Below are 17641 nucleotides of genomic sequence, written 5' to 3'. Positions count from 1 at the left end.
AATAGTGGCAGCCCTGGCTGGTGTGGCTCAATGGACTGAGCGTGGGCTGCGAACCAAAGGGTTGCTGGTTCGATTCCTAGTCAGGGCACATGCCTGGGTTGTGGTCCAGGTCCTCAGTAGGGGGTGCATGAGAGGCAACTGCGCATTGATGGTTCTCTTCCTTTCTTTCTCCCACCCTTCCCCTCTCTCTAAAAAATAGATAAAATCTTAAAAAAAAAAAATAGTGGCAAATGCTTCTGTGAGATTAAGAAAAATACTAAAATGTTTCCAGGAACTTTATAGCAAGAAGTAGTTGGTGGTATTGGAGACAGAAGCCATTATTTAGTGCACTGCAGACTGTACACAGTGAGGAAAACTGAGAAGCAGGGGCAGATATGATTCTTTCAGGACATTGTTTAAAGTGGAGGAAGGGGATGTACATTTTCCTCATTTATAAAATGAGGATATTAATATTTGTATGATAGAGTTATAATAAATCATGGTAAACAGTATAGCGCCTCAGATAATTATGCTAGTCATTACTGTTGGAATCTGAGCAGCTGGCTGGCTCTGAGCTAATCATATTTTATTTTAGCATCTGTGGTCTAGTATGACCCAAAGACTGCTTGGTCTAGATTTGTTTTCACCTATTTAACAGCCTGTTACCAACGTTTTTTGCCTTTGACACTGGTCTACTGGACCATATTGAGTTCACATCTTCTTTTACCTACCTAAGACACATAATTTTCTTTCTAATTTTATTTTATTCAAATGTAGAACATCATCTTTTCTCATCAATTCTCAAAATGCACTTAATTTGCTTACACACCTTACCTCTTCATTTGAATATTTAATGATACCATACTCTGTAATTTTCAAATTCGTACTCTCACTACCTAAAAGATAAGTTCTTGAAGGCTGTAGATTCTTTTTAATTTACCTTAAACACAATCCAGTATAGAGGTATATATGGTCAATTAAATAAGCTTTTGGTGAAAATTTTTGTCTAAACCAATTGTAAATTGTTTTCTCTTTCTCTCTTAGCAATGGATTAAATTGCTTCTTTAAATTTCTTGCGTGGATTTATACGGGTTCAGCAAGTATGTTCTCTGAAGCTATACATTCTTTATCTGATACATGTAATCAGGTGAGGGGTAAAAGCTTTTTTCTTATTAATTTTAAAGTAATCTTTTACTGCTTCAGTCTAAAAGTTAGCCTGTTTAAAAACCGAATAATTCCTATAGTTGGCATGTGGAAGAAAAAGAAAATTCTTTGGCTTTTGAATGATGACGTTCATAGAAATATGATCATGGTATTTTAAAGCAGGATGTTAGGCTTTAAAAACTTCCAACAGTAGAATATGAAGTACAAGATTATCAGTCACTAAGTGTTTGGGCAGAAGTTTTTATAGAGGAAATTCTTACATTAGGTGGAATTTGATCTCGAAATACGAGTTCTTATGACTGTAAGTGCCAGTGAATTTCAGTTTTTTGAATAATGATATAAATTAGTCTCATGTGGTTGGTGAATTAAAACTTCGCATTAGACTAATACTTTGAATTCCTTTACTGAATTTGCAAATGAAGAAAGATTTTTATAAAATTAAAACACCTTCTTTGATTCAAATTTTAAATACTACAAACCTAAGCCTGTTTAAAAAACACGATAAAAATTTCTGCTTGTGTTATTTCACATTTTTAAAGAATGTAGTGTATTAATAGAATGCCTTCTCAGTATTTATTTATTTACACTGCTGTTAATGTAGATATGAATTTGGGAGAACTTGCAATAAAAGACAACAGACAGGTTCAGTAAGAATATTGAAGACATAGGTAATAATAAAGTTATAAGGAGTAGGGAGAGCAATCCCAGATACAAGTTAAATTAAGAACTCACCTAACTGACTCTCAAATGGTTTGTAAAAGTAAGGAAAGAAGTCAAACACTTGCTGTTCGTACTAACAAATCTCTTCTTTGAATTAAATTTTTGCACAGTAAATACTCAATAACTACTATGAATATATTTTCCCAGTCGGTTGTGGAGTGGAGGGAGGGGAGAGGGGTTGGGGAGAGAGACATAACACACTATATCTATTTTGTTGAAAGGTTATTTGAACTTAAGAAAATTGAAATGCAAAAATATTTGGACACATGGATAAAGAGATACGTCCAGATTATTAATTTCATTCTTAGTTATTATTAAAATATTGAAGATAGTTTTTAGTGTCCATACTCTAAAGTACTATTCAGGGGTTTCAAAGAATTTATAGTTAGAAGCTATGTACTGACCTGAAATGATAACATGATAATTTGAGTAAAAAAAAAATCAAATTTGTAAAGCATTATGTAAAGAACTTCTGTTTCTAGCCTGGATTAATGGGGACTGAATTTAGTATTTTGATGTAAACAACTAAAAAACTAGATAAACTATATGAAACAATGTTTTCAAACTTTGGACAATAGCAAAACAACACCATAATCCCTAAGAGAAGAGAAACAAATGAGTTGAATGGTATGATCTCTAGCTTTTTGCTAGGAGACATGTGGAATAGTGGAGCAAAGTGGGAGATACAAGTCTCATTAAGTTGAGAAGGCAGAAAGAATTTAGAGTGTGAGGAGGTTAGAAATTACAAGGCAGAGTTCCACAGAGGATAACAGCTCTAAAGGATCAAGCCGTAGCTTAAATTACCTGCCAGAACAGAGCCCCACACTCTAGAAGGAAGACAACAAAGTGCGTACACTCGGTATAACATTCACAGTGTAATAATTAACCAAGAAACAGAGAATTTGATTTATAACCAGGGGAAAAATCAGTCAATAGAAACAGACTTAATCGACATATGGTAGAATTAGTAGCCAAGGATGTTAAAAGGAGATGTATTGAAGGATGTATTGAAAGGAGAACATGGCCCTGGCTGGTGTAGCTCAGTGGATTAAGCGGGGGTCTGCAAACCAAAGGGTTGCTGGTTCAATTCCCAGGCACATGCCTGGGTTGTGGGCCAGGTCCCCAGTTGGGGACACGTGAGAGGCAACCACACATTGATGTTTTTCTCCCTCTCTTTCTACCTCCCTTCTCCTCTCTCTAAAAATAAATAAATAAAATCTTTTTTAAAAAGAGGAAGAAAGGAAAACATGAATACATTGACAAGAGAAATGGAAGATATAAAAAAAAGCACTAAATGGAGATTTTAGAGCTGAAAATACATCTGATTTGAAAAATTCACTATATAGAGTTAACAGCAGACTAGATACTGTGGAAAAAATGAGCATGCCCTTAAATATATAGCAGTAGATAACAGTCATACTAAGGAAAAAAGACGGAAAAAAATGAAAGGAGCCTCAGTGACCTGTGAGACAGTATCAAGAAAATAACTATCAAACATTTAAGCAAGGAATCATACCAGTAGTACAGACTTTCAAATATAGAGAAGAAGGAAATACTTTTCAGCTCCTCTGATAAGGCAGGCATAACCTTGATACCAAAACCTTACAAAGACATTACAAGAAAGAAAAATACCAGTATCCCTCAAGGAAATAGATGCGAAAATCCTTAAAATATAATCAAATTGAATCTAGCAATATATAAAAATGATAACAATATAATAAAATGAGTATTCTAGGAATATAAGATTAGTTTAACATTCAAAATCAATAGGTATAGGAGGCTGATATGCAAAAATTACTTGCATTTCTACTATCAGCAAACAAATGGAGAATGAAAATTTAAATACATTCTATTTACTCTAACATTAAGTAATATTAATGCTTAGGAGTAAATTTAATGAAAGATGTGTAAGACTTTTGTACTGAAAACTTAAAATGTGTCTGGGAGAAACTAAAGAAGACCTAAAGAAGTGGAGACATGTACCATGTTCATGAGTTGGATGACACGATGTTAATATGACAGAGCTCCCCCTAAATTGACCTATAGATTTAATACAACTCCAATTATCCTAGCAGACTTTTTGTGATAGAAATTGAGAAACTGAATACATTCTTAAATTTATATGGAAATGCAAAGAACTCAGAATATTCAAAGCAGTCTTGAAAACAAAAGAAATTTGGAGAACTTCAAACTTACTACAAAACTACAGTGATTAAGACAGAAGATACTGGCCCAAGGATTTGTAGGCCAGTGTGACTGACTAGAGGATCCAGCAACAGAACCACAGTTACACGGTCAGCTGATTTTTGACAAAGGCATCAAAGCAATTCAATGAAGAAAGGAAGCTCTCTTCAACAAATGGTGCTGAAAAAGTTAGATAGCTTTATGGAAAAAATTAAAAGTATCTTGACCCCCCTCCTCAGACCATATACAAATTCGAGGTAGGTCATAGGCTCAAACACAACAGCAAAAACTATAAGGGTTCGAAAGAAAACCTAGGAGAGTGTCTCCCAGATCTTTGGGTAAACAGAGATTTCTAAAGCAGGAGACAGAAACCAAACCATAAATGAAAAAATATTACAAATGGAACAATATAAATTGAAAACGTTTACTTATTAAAAGACATTCTGAAGAAAATAAATAGGCAAACCATAGATTGGGAGGAAATACTTACAAAGCATGTAGTAATCTGACAAAGGATCTTTGGTATCCAGGATAAATAAAGAACTGCAAAGAACTCGGTATTAAAAAGACAACTCAATTTCTTTAAGAGGCTCTGTGTTTGAACAGGTACTTTACCAATAAAGATACATTAATGGGGACCAGTGGACACAAGAAAAAGTGCTTACCACCAGTAGTCACAAGGAAATGTATATTAAAACCCCAAGAAGACATCTCTGTACGTCTAGTATAGTGGCTGGATTTAAACCCCCTGATAACCAAATGTTGGCGGAGAGGTGGAGCAGCCAGACCTTCTCAGATAAATGTTAAAACCAATCTTGGAAACATTTGGCAGTTTCCTGTAAATATAAGCCTTTTGTATAATTCAGCAATTCCACTTTTGAATATTTTCCCAAGAAAAATGGGAATGAATGTCTACAAAGACTTGTATAGGAATGTTTATAGCACCTTTACTTATAATGGACAAAAATCTAAATTAACCCAAATGTCCATCAAAGTGGAAGAGAGAAACAAATTGTTGTACAGCATACTCAAGCAGTGATTATGTAGCAATAAAAAATGAAATAGCCAGTAAGAAGCGTGTATGAATCTCCAACAATATGCTGAATAAAAGAAGGCAAACAGTACAGTCCTTACTGCGTGATTCTACTTACATGAAGTTCTAAGTAGAACTTCTTAATCTTTGGTTAAAAAACTCAGAAAACGGTTCTATCTGGTATGGGGAGAACTTGCTGAAGAGGCACAAAAGAACATTTTCGAGGTGATGAGAAGGTTCTGTGTCTTTATAGGAATATATGTTTCAGGTGTGTGGATTTTTCAAACTCAGCTGTATATTCAGGATTTGTACATTTCACTGTATGTGAATTTTAGCTCAATTTAAAATTTTCATAGGTGAAAATGTGATTACTATAATATGTAGATTTTTGTTAATATTGAGGACTTAGCATTGAGTTTTAAAAGTATGATAATGGTCTTGTGACTATATTTTCTAAAAGACTTAGGTTTTTTTAGGCATTCATCCAAGCTATTTAAAAATTAAATGGTGTGATGCTCGGAATTACTTCAGAGTATTCATAGGGAAGTAGGTACTGAGTAGATAAAACAGATACGGTCATGTGTTTGTAATTGTCAAAGCTGAGTGATGGATAAATTGGGTTTATTAAAATGTTCTATTGGCTTTTGTTTTGTTTTGTTTTAGACATCCATTTGTACATTGGAAATTGTCCATAAAATAAAGTGAAAAAAGACATTATACAGATTGTGATCATATTTTTAAACAATGCATACACCTCTCTCTGAAATCTGGTATTGTCTTTATATGCAAAACAACATTAAAAATTATATACAGTTGTACATAAAGGCAGCCTGAAACATACTTCAAACTCTTAAATGGTTCCCTCTCTACTGTTTGAATTTCTTTACAATGAGCATGTGCTAATTTTGTAACTAGAAAAACAAATTAATTTTTGTAACATTGAATAGCAATAGAGTTAAGTAAAGTATTAAATATTCATTTATATGAATTTATTGCCCACTTGAGTTGGACATGTATTGAGTGTTTAAAAGAAGACACAGTCCTTGCTCTGTGTTCTGTAAGCAGGTCATACACACAAGACAACTAGAAAAGTGTTCCGAAACAGCATTGAAGCAGTTGCGTGGTAGTTTGGGGAAGGATGATCACAGAAGGGGGAGCATTAAGTATTAGAAACCAGAATTAATGGGCTGTTGGACATGGTATATATAGTGTTTCTTTGTTACTTACAGATTGCATCCTCCAGATTGGCTTTGCCACATTACACTCCCCATCTTGCTAATGATTATTTACCTTTTTCTTTCTTTGTAGGGTTTACTAGCATTGGGCATCAGTAAGTCTGTTCAAACACCAGATCCTACTCACCCGTAAGCAAATTGCCTTTATCTTTTTGTTTGTTTCGGTAGCAAGTCATTAAAATAAAAGCAACTGAATTTTAGAAACCTGCTGTTTACCTGCAGTTTGTGTTAAAGATTTGGTTATTTCTTCTACTAAAGCATCTAAAATGCAGGACTCACTGCTCTAAGTAAACAAGATATAATTTGAAAAGGAATTTAAATTATTTGTATGCTTTGAAACATGGCTTAGATCTTGTTCTTTTCATATTTGATAATTAAAAACAAAGCACATATTTTTATCTTTTTTATTTGGTCAAGGGAAACATGTATTTCATATTTAGATTAATAGGCCACTCAATCTAAAATCTTAGCGTTAACTTCTAGTAAATCCATACTTAATCTATTTTAAGCCTCCTGCTGTGATTTGGAAATAGCATTCTGTTAATATTTCAAATTATTTATTTATAAAATGAGTATGCTTCTTAGAATGTATTATTTTGAATCCTACCAGTTATTTGATAGAGATTTTTTTGTTGTTGTTGCTTCTAACATAACCAGCTAAACTTTTGAATTCTGTATAAATCATTTTTAAACCCTCACTTCAGTAGTAGAATTTGATCAACCTTAAGTAAAAAGTGTACTTTTATTTTTGTAAAGGAATCTGCCTCTGTGCTTTATAATAAATACCTTTCTTTACTTGAAAACAAGACACTGCTGTTTTCTTATAAATAATAACATTTTTAAATATTATATTTCCTCTGGTGAAAATTATACACCAAAATTTTAAAAACAGGGTAAAAATTTAAAATTTTAGGTTGTAAAGATTTCTTCTCAAGGTATTTTCAATAACTTTAGTGCTGCCCTGTAGAATTTTTTACAAAAGTATGTTTAATATAATAGTCACTAGGTACATGTGGCTGTCAAGCACTTGAAATATGGCTAGTGCAGTCGAAGAACATTTAAAATTTTACTGAATTTTAATTAATTTCCATTTTAATAGCCTTAGGTGGCTAGTGATTTATTTTGGACAGTGAAGATCTACTGAGTTAAAAATTTCACTAAGAACCTACAAATTTACTGAAAATACGTAATGAAAGTTATGCTGTTTAATTTATATCTTCATTTACTTTAACACACATACATATATATACACATACACATATGTGTGTGTGTGTGTATAAACATATGAGGGCTGTCCAGAAAGTATCCAGCCATGTAATATGAAAAATAGAGGCATTTATTAGAGAAGATACAAGATATAAGGGACACTGTACATAGGACAGTGATGCTTCAGTCCTCTTCAAAGTAGGTACTCAGTCACTATCAGCTGCCGTGCCATATTTTCCTGAATCTCACCAACAGTCTGAAATCTCTTCCCTTTTAAAGGTGATTTGAGTTTTGGGAAAAGCCTGAAGTCGCAGGGTGCCAAATCTTGGCTGTAGAGGGGCTGAGTCACGTGGGTGATTTGATGTTTTACCAGAAAACTGCATGAGGCATTATGCATGAGCAGGTGTATTGTCATGATGGAGCTGCCAATCACCATTTGCTCATAGCTGCAGCCTTCTGAATCATCCGAATAGTTTCCGTGGAGGACTATTTAAGCTTAACTCAAAATTTGATGCAGATTTGTTGCCCTACTCGCTCAGTCATTTTGAACGTGACGGCCACACAGTACACGTGCTAACTCAAGGGCGTCTACCACCTCATTACTAGTACAGTGAAGTTGTCATTGTTCCCACACGCACATTCCTGTCCACTCTCCTTGGCTGCCAGGTTACATCAATGTTGCACAAACCATTCTGGTTATATTAACAATGACTGGACTTTATCCAGACAGACCTTGTATATGCATATATATATCTCCCATCTCCTATATTACATTACTTTGGTGGGGAAAACTTTTAGAAGAAAGTAAGTTTTTCTAAAGCAAGCTTGTAAAACACTGTCACATCTATAAACTAAGAATTCCCTATGTCAGAATTACATATTTACAAAAAGAATTTAAACAATCTGTTTTTAATAAGAATTTTTGTTAAAAAAAAAAAAGAATTTTTGTTTAAATTTTCATCTGCCAGAAGGGTGCCATAGAGTTTGGGTTTGCGAATAAATTTCCTAGGAAGTATTTTTATCTATGAATGATTCTTTTCCTTTTATAGTATGTCCTATTTTTGAACTTAATGCTCAGTATTTAATTGATACGTACAGAAATACAAAAGAATGCACATAAAGAACATAGATACTTGAAAAATAATTGAGATTTAAAAATTCTCATAAAAACACCCAGGAAACTGAAGCTCTTAGTCCTAATAATAGTAGTCAGTTGCTGTGTGCTAAACTGTTATATATAACCAGCAACACGTATCCAGCATCAAATTATAAGTAGTGTAAATCATCACAATAACTCAATTAAAAATTGCATTACAAGGAAATTTAAATATTATTCTCTTCATTAAATATCTAAATGCATTTTTTTTTAAGATTAATTTTACTAGCATTTGTAGTATGTAAAAGTGAAGTTGTTCTACTAAATCAAAATAGACTAACTGGTAAAGGATTAGCAAATATCTGTATTAAGTCATATTCACTAGATTTATATGTTTTCAAAGATCATGCAGGTTTTTCCACTCTATATGATGATTCTCTGATTAGATTGTGTTTGGCACTTAAATATAAATATACTTAAATATAAAACTATAACATCTTAATACTGTAAGAAGTTTTTGTTTTCTTTTTCATTGACCTAGTAAATATATATTTTGAAAGGAAACCATTTGTATTTCTTACAAACTATATTATCATTTTTATTTTCCAGGTATGGATTTTCAAACATGCGCTATATTGCCTCACTTATTAGTGGCGTTGGTATTTTCATGATGGGTGCAGGATTATCTTGGTACCATGGAATTATGGGATTACTTAATCCTCAACCAATGGAATCCCTTCTCTGGGTAATCTCCCACTGCTCAGTTTTTTAAAAAATGTATTTTGCTGATTATGCTATTACAGTTGTCTCAGTTTTTCTACTTTTGTCCCCCTCCACCAGGTACCCCCATTCCCTCCAGCAGTCCCTCCCCTTAGTTCATGTCCATGAGTAGTGCATATTCTTTGGCTTCTCTATTTCCTATACTATTCTTAACAACCCCCCGTCTGTTTTGTACCTACCAATTTATACTTCTCTTTAAATTTTTTTATTATGCAAGTACAATTGTCTCCATTTGCCCGCCATCAGTCCCCCCAACCCTAGCCATCCCCACTCTCTACCCTTGATCCTACCCCACTTTGGCTTTGTCCATGTGTCCTTTATACATGTTCCTGAAATCCTTTTCCCAATTATCCCTGCCCACCTCCCCTCTGGTTACTGTCAGTTTGTTCTTAATTTCACTGTCTCTGGTTATATTTTGCTTGCTTGTTTTGTTGATTAGGTTCCACTTACAGGTGAGATCATATGGTATTTGTCTTTAACCACCTGGTTTATTTCACTTAGCATAATGCTCTCCAGATCCATCCATGTTGTTGCAAAGTGTAGGAGCTCCTTCTTTCTTTCTGCTGTGTAGTATTCCATCATGTAAATGTACTATAGTGTTTTGACCCACTCATTTACTGATGGACACTTAGGTTGCTTCCAGTACTTGGCTATTGTAAATTGTGCTGCTATGAACATTGGGGTGCATAGGTTCTTTTGGATTGGTGTTTCAGGGTTCTTAGGGTATAATCCCAGCAGCGGAATTGCTGGGTCAAAGGGTAGTTCCATTTTTAGTTTTCTGAGGAAATTCCATACTGTTTTCCATAGTAGTTGTACCAGTCTGCAATCCCACCGACAGTGCACTAGGGTTCCCTTTTCTCCACAGCCTTGCCAGCACTTGTTGTGTGTTGATTTGTTTATGATGGCCATTCTGACTGGTGTAAAGTGGTTTCTCATTGTGGTTTTAATTTGCATCTTTCTGATGGCTAGTGATGCTGAGCATCTTTTCATATGTCTCTGGGCCCTTTGTATGTACTCATAGGAGATTTGTTTGTTCAGGTCCTTTGCCCATTTTTTAATTGGATTGTTTGTCTTCCTGGAGAAGTCATGTGAGTTCTCTATATATTTGGAGACCAAACCCTTCTCTGAGGTATCATTGGCAAATATGTTTTCCCATACGGTTGGTTCTATTTTCATTTTAATGCTGTTTTCTTTAGCCATGCAGAAGGTTTTTATTTTGATGAGATCCCATTTGTTTATTCATTCCTTTATGTCCCTTGCTCTAGGGGACATATTGGTGAAAATATTGCTGCATGGAATATCTGAAATTTTCAATTCATACTTCTTAATCCCTGCATCTTTTCCCCCATTTTCCCCTTTCCCCTCCTAGCTGATAGCCCTCCATATGATCTCCATATCTGTGATTCTGTTCCTGATCTGCTTGTTTGCTTAGTTTGTTTTTTTAGATTCAGTTGTTGATAGTTGTGAATTTGTTGCCATTCGACTGTTCATAGTTTCGATCTAATTTTTCTTAAATAGTTCCCTTTAACATTTCATATAATAATGGCTTGGTGATGATGAACTCCTTTAGTTTTACCTTCTCTGGGAAGCACTTTATCTGCCCTTCCATTCTAAATGAGAGCTTTGCTGGATAGAGTAATTTAGGTTGTAGGTCCTTGCTTTTCATCACTTGGAATACTTCTTGCAAAGTTTCTTTTGAGAAATCAGCTGACAGTCTTATGGGAACTCCTTTGTAGGTAACTCGCTGCTTTCCTCTTGCTACTTTTAAGATTCTCTCTTTATCTTTAACTTTTGGCATTTTAATTATGATGTGTCTTGGTGTGGTCCTCTTTGGGTCCAACTTGTTTGGGACTCTGTGCTTCCTGGACTGGTATGTCTATTTTTTTTGTCAAATTAGTGAAGTTTTCTTTCATTATGTTTTCAAATAAGTTTTCAATTTCTTGCTCTTCCTCCTTTTCTTCACACATAGAGATCATAGGGATGAATTGGGTGTTGGTCCCAGGGATTCCTTATACTATCCTGGTTTTTATTTTTTTAATTTATTTTTTAAATTCTTTTTTCTTCTTGTTCTTCTGGTTAAGTGCTTATTTTCTCCTTTTGTTCCAAATTGTTAATTTGAATCCAGGCTTCTTCCCCATCACTGTTGGTTCCCTAAAGATTTTTCTTTATTGCACTTAGTGTAACCTTCATTTCTCCTGGATCTTTTTTTATGTTGTTGCCATACTCGGTGAGCTCTTTGAGCATCCTGATTGCTAGTGTTTTGAACTCTGCATCTGATAGGTTGGTTATCTCCATTTCATTTAGTTCTTTTCCTGGAGTTTTGTTCTTTTCTTTTACTTGGGCCATATTTCTTTTTCCTCTCAGTTTGGCAGTCTCCCTGTGTTTGTTTCTGTGTATTAAGTATAGCCACTTTGACTCCGTCTTAGTAGTGTGGCCTATTGTAGAAAAGGCACCTGTCTGGATAAATGTGGCTTCTTTAAATTCTTGGTTGTCAGACTTCCATATAGCTCGATTTTCTGGATGGTTTTTGACGGTTCTGGGTGTTATTTGTTTTGAGGTTAAGTTGTAATTCTTTTTGTGGTTGGGCAAGGAGGTAAAGCATGTTTACCTGTGCCTCCATCTTCACCATAAATTCTTCCTGCTCAGTTTTGAAGTGTTATGTAGTCATGGTTATAGTAGAATGCTTTTGTCATATTGGTGTTAAAGAGTGGGACTCACATACAACTTTTTGACTGTGTTATATAGGGTTATATATCTGTAGTTAATGTTTTTTAAAACATGAATGGACATGATTTCTAAATTCATGCGATTCAGTGATGTCAGACATGAACATCTCTGTAGCTACAATTATTAAGCACTCTTCCTTGGTTAAAATATTGAGCAGTTCCATTAATACTTTTAGTTTCTGTGGAAGAACAAGAAGATTTCTGTTCACTCTTTTTCCCAAGAATAATCTCCTATCAGTAATTAAAATATCCAGTCCTGTGTAATAGTCATATGTTAGAATTGTGTACAAAGTTAAAGCTTCTCATTTCCCTCGTTCTGATAAGAAGCCTACACTGGAGGGGTGGGAGGACAGGAGTATAGTCACCTTATGTACGACCCAGGGCACCATTGGAAGTAGAGACAGGAGATGAGAAATTACTACTTTAGTGGCATGAGTGTCCTTTTGCATTGGTTTCCTCTGGCCTTTGTAGAGATTTAAAGCTGTTGGGTTTTGTTTGTTTCCCCCCCCTGTCATGGGCACTTCATGGAGATTGCGCTCCTTGGCCACTCTGACTATACTGTAGCTCCTTTGACAAGCACAGGTTGGTCACGTAGCACACCTTCTGGGTTTCTGTGTCTCAGGGTGTGTTTCCAGACTATTTCTGCTGAGATTGCTTTGCATTTGGCAAGAAGCTTTTGCACAGTTGGTCTCAAGACCTCCACTCAATTCCATGTCTGATCCTCTGTGTTAAAACACATACCTTAACACATTCTTTGTTGAGAGTGCAGCTTTTGCCCCAAACCCAGACATTTACTCTGTTGATACAGCCAATATCAGTTAGTAAACTTGCTTGTAAATTTATTTTTCAGGTGTGCCATAGACACAGTTCACTGTGATCTCTAACCTCCAGGGGCACACATCCATCTTTCTTAGCAATCTCAATAGCTCAACAGTTTTCTCCAAAGCAATCTTCACTTTGGCCTCCTCTGGGGGGGCTCCGCCCACAGAGTGCCCTGCGTCCCTCCCCCCCTCCCCTGCCATCCACCACAGATGAAAATAAGTCTACCAAGACATAAAGTGCTTGCAGAGGAGAGGTGGCTGATCTCTCAAAGGAGCAGGGCCTTGAGGCTGTTCCTCAATGGGCTTTTATTGGGTTTAGTTTGCATAGGAATACACAGGGCGTATATGTAAAGCTCAAACATTGTCAGGCAGTAATGATCAAGGAATCGATAACATTCTAAGAACTCTGAGGGCTTATTCTGAGTCAGGGTCAGATAGCTAAAGTGCCATGAAACTTTGGGAAACAAACTCATTTTATGCTTGGACCCTTATCATTTAAATTGAGGGTGTTCTTAGCAAAGCAGGTTTCACAGGATTCCGTGCATTCTTTCCTAGGCCTGATTGCCCTGGAAACCCACCCTTTCCAGTAGAGGGCCACACCCACCTCTGGCATTGTTTCAGGCTTAAGTCAGGTGGGGGAAGTAAGGCAGCCAAGAGACTTCTTACAGACAGAATGAGGACTCAGGCTATGTCAAAGCCAAGGGGTGAGGGTCAATCACCCCCTTTTAATAGTCCCCCAAGTCCTTCCCTGAGGGCCCCTTTGCTATTGTTCCTGTCTTAGGTCGTCCCTCCCTTGAGGAATCTTACCTATCATTAGCTAACCAGTCATCTGCCCGGGGCCAAGCAGGGTGAAGTGAAAGGGGCAGAGGCAGGGCCCCTGCCAGGAAGATAAGCTTTGTCTCCCAAGGGTTATGGTCCCAAGGTCTTTTTACTCAGCCTCAGCCATGGGGGTTATAGCTTCTGAAACCAGGTAGGGAGCTTCCCAACAGCCTCCTTAACCTCAGTTCAGCTTATGTGGGCTAGAGGGTATGCATGGAGCTAGGAGTTGTAAAACCAGGCTTGGGTCACCTTCTGTGCAAGGCCTGAATAGATGGTATAGCACCTGTTTTTGGTTATGTGGGGTACTCAGAACCTGCTGTGTTCTCAACTGGAGTGAATCTCCTTTTAACATCTTGTTACACCTGTACACCTACATAATAACAAGCCTATTAAACCAGGCTTCTTCTGCAGTTTTTATTGACTAGTTTCTTACCATAATACATTTCATATAGTTACAGTGAAGAAGGGTGTTTCCTCTATCCTGCAAAGGTTTGGCCACATTATAGATATCTCATTATCTGAGTGTTCGTCTAATTTGTACAATATTACTTTATAGAGGCAAAGAAGTTGACTCTGGAGTAAGGGACTGATTGATTAAATTTTCAATTGTGTTTAAGTTTTAAAACTTCTAGAAGCTTTTCTATCTTTTAGCAACTAAATGGAGTTCCATCAGACTACGACTCTTCATTAATAAATAGTAGATTTAGCGCACCATAGACTAATTTATATTTATTAGGTATTATCCTGGAATCTTGGTGGATATATGCTCTCTCCTTTTATTGGGTGGTGAGCATGTCTTAAGTCCTTTCTGGAAGAAGATAGAAGGATTAAAAAGAATTACTAGGAAGTTAGTTACCAGAGTGGCAGCCTGTTTGAGTGGAAAGAACCTGGAGTAGGAGCTGGAAAGCCCGTATTCCGGTTCTTACTGCGGTGTCATTGGTGCACTTGCGCCAGTCACACAGCCTTCGGAGATCTGTTTCCTTAACAGAATTTGAGCAGAGTTTTGGACAGAGTTCAAAATGTTCAAACCTCTATTTTAGGGAAGGTTAAGGGTCCAAAAAGGTAATGTTAAAAATTCAACTCATGATGATTGGTTTCAGTTTCATTTAAAATCTTTAAAAGTTTTGTGTTGCTAGGTTAACTCTTTCTATAAACCTTGGATTAAAGGTACTCTTGATATCTTTATTTAATTCAAGAGTGTCCTGGGACTACAAGGAAGGTAGTGTTACCAAAAAAATATTGATTACTCTTTATAGTTATCTTTTTGAGTCAGGATTCAGAAAGGATTCTTTTTGTACTGGATATCCAGACAGATTCAGAAGTTACTTGACTATGGGAGTAGATTTTACTACATCCGGTATTCACAACCCCACATTTCAAGTATTTGTGTTAATTTTGAACTTGAAAATTTTTTATACTAATAAAAGCTTTCATTTCTTAAATCATGAACTTAGCTTAGGTCATGGTGTAACATTCTGTAATATAATGGTATAGTGCCTCATTTTGGAACGCGGGGTACTTTGTAACCTGTTTCTGTATTTTATACAGGATGGACAAAGTATGTTCATATTTGTTTATATAGAAAATAATAAGTAATATAAGAATAAATTGTTTTGTGTACTCAAAACTGTAAACCTACTTTTGCCAACCCCTGTATATATATAATATATATATATATACACATATATATATGTGTGTATATATATATATATATATATATTACTCTTCTAAGTTTTAAACAATGAGATGACCATCAGATTTTTAAGCTTTTAGCTGTTTCCCCATATGAAGGTACCATCGGGCTCACTTTCCTCATTTGAAGTGTTTCACAGCAAGATCCTTATCTGGCTTAGATTCAAATTCATGTTTCTGTTTGAAACATTATAAACTTTATGCATGAAGAATTGTGATTTTTAGAGAAATATTAATTTATGCTTTATTTTAATACTTATTTTCTAGGCTTATTGTATTTTAGCAGGATCATTGGTGTCTGAAGGAGGTACGTACTGTTGTAATCACTGTTTATTCTTAATTTAGTGATATATATCCAGCAGCTCATTAAAAAAATGTGGAATAGGACTCTAAGCTTTGTCTGCTCTCAGGGAGCAAATTCCTTGTTAGATGTACTGAGGCCGATTCTATAACGGATGAGGGCAAGGGAAAAGCTATTTTTTTCTTGAGTATCATAAAGCTTAGAACATTTGACATGGAGTATAAAAATATAACTACATACTGAATTCTAAACAGTTAGCTATAGTATGTTACTCGGAAAAGGTTGTCTTTTTTGCAACACAAGTATTTCAGAGTTTCTGAGAGCTTCAACTACATCAGTGTCATGACGGAGCCGTGCCACTGTCACGTATGAAACTGCCTAGTTCGCTGCTTTACTCACAGTATGTTTACTCTGAAACATTGTCACTTTCCGTGCACAGCGTTTCCCTAATCTTTGACAGTTTATAAAATGGTGATAATGCCACCTGCCTCAAAAAGGCTGGGAGGATCAGAAGTGACTGTGATCAGTATGGTCCCTGCCAAATAGTACCTGTCCGATAAATTAAGGCTGCTGTTGTGGCAATGATTTCTAAATTATTGTGGTTTAGAAATACAGGATTCATTATATTGTGATGATTAATTGGAGTCTTGACTAGTTGATGCAGAACTTTTCCTTATATTCAACCCTGGCATTAAAGTGTTGTGCTTATGTATTTATCTTTTGAGATGCCATCTTTAAAGTTCAGAGGCATGAAGTTTCTTCCTTGCTGATACGAATGCTTTTCTTTTAGCAACACTTCTTGTTGCTGTGAATGAACTTCGTAGGAGTGCTCGGGCAAAAGGAATGTCATTTTACCAGTATGGTATGTGCTTTAGAAACCAGGTGTATTATTTCACCTCTTTTATTTGCTTAAAATTGCCTAGTACTGTTGCTTTATTCTTTAAAGATATGTACAAAATATATCTCAATGTCTTTCCCATGTGTGGCCTATGTTTTAAAATAAGAAATGTAAAGTAATTTGAATGTGAATACTTTATGTTTGGATTTAACTTAAGTAAACTACAGTATTTCTGTGTATGTTTATATAACTTGAGAAAGCAATTTGAAAATGTAAACCAAGAAATTATTTTTGTGTTGAGCAGCGTTCTTAAAATCAGGAATCTCGTGTATTTTTTATCTTAATTTATGTGTTAATTTAATTTTTTAAACGATTTTATTTATTTATTTTTAGACAGAGGGGAAGGGAGGGAGAAAGAGAGAAAAACATCAATGTGTGGCTGCCTCTCTCATGCCCCCTACTGGGGATCTGGCCCACAACCGAGGCATGTGCCCTGACTGGTAAATGCACTGGGACCCTTTGGTTCACAGGCCAGCACTCAATTCATTGAGCCACACCAGCCAGGGCCTATATGCTCATTTTAAATGGATACTTACTAAATGTTACCTGAGAGTATCAAGATTTAAGAACGTTTCTTTCTTGTCTCTCCATCAATGATTAAGTAATGCAAAGTCGTGATCCTAGTACAAACGTTATATTATTGGAGGATACCGCAGCAGTCTTGGGAGTGATAATAGCAGCCACTTGTATGGGCCTTACTTCTGTAACAGGTAACTATTTCTTACATTACCAGTGATTTCTTTGTACTGCTTACAGAATTCTCTAATATGTGGACATTTTCTTTATATCATTGAATAACTTTAATCCACTTGTTGTTAGATGCTAATTTCATACTAAGCTAACCTAATAACTTCTTTGTATAAAACATTTGTTTAGTAAAAATGTGAAATTTTTTGGAGTTAGGAATTTCTCTAAGAAGTAAAGAAAACTTTTAATAGAGCATTTCTGTAATGCTATAGACCTTTCTAAAATGTGACTTAATAAATT

The 17641-nt window shown here is 35.5% G+C and overlaps 1 protein-coding gene across 1 annotated transcript in view; it reads left to right on the top strand.

Annotated features, from left to right (window-relative positions):
• Positions 1-17641, top strand: part of SLC30A9 (solute carrier family 30 member 9) — a 70613-nt gene that overhangs the window by 32380 nt on the left and 20592 nt on the right. The window contains exons 9-14 of the mRNA XM_053923433.2: positions 1024-1126; positions 6389-6444; positions 9227-9362; positions 15723-15762; positions 16547-16618; positions 17257-17364. Coding sequence (XP_053779408.1) covers positions 1024-1126; positions 6389-6444; positions 9227-9362; positions 15723-15762; positions 16547-16618; positions 17257-17364 — 515 coding nt within the window. The remainder of the gene's footprint in view (positions 1-1023; positions 1127-6388; positions 6445-9226; positions 9363-15722; positions 15763-16546; positions 16619-17256; positions 17365-17641) is intronic.

This window comes from Desmodus rotundus, chromosome 4 (assembly GCF_022682495.2).
Source record: "Desmodus rotundus isolate HL8 chromosome 4, HLdesRot8A.1, whole genome shotgun sequence".
Lineage (NCBI taxonomy): Eukaryota > Metazoa > Chordata > Mammalia > Chiroptera > Phyllostomidae > Desmodus > Desmodus rotundus.
Note: the sequence above shows the minus strand (reverse complement) of the source record. Positions and strands in the feature narration are given on the sequence as shown.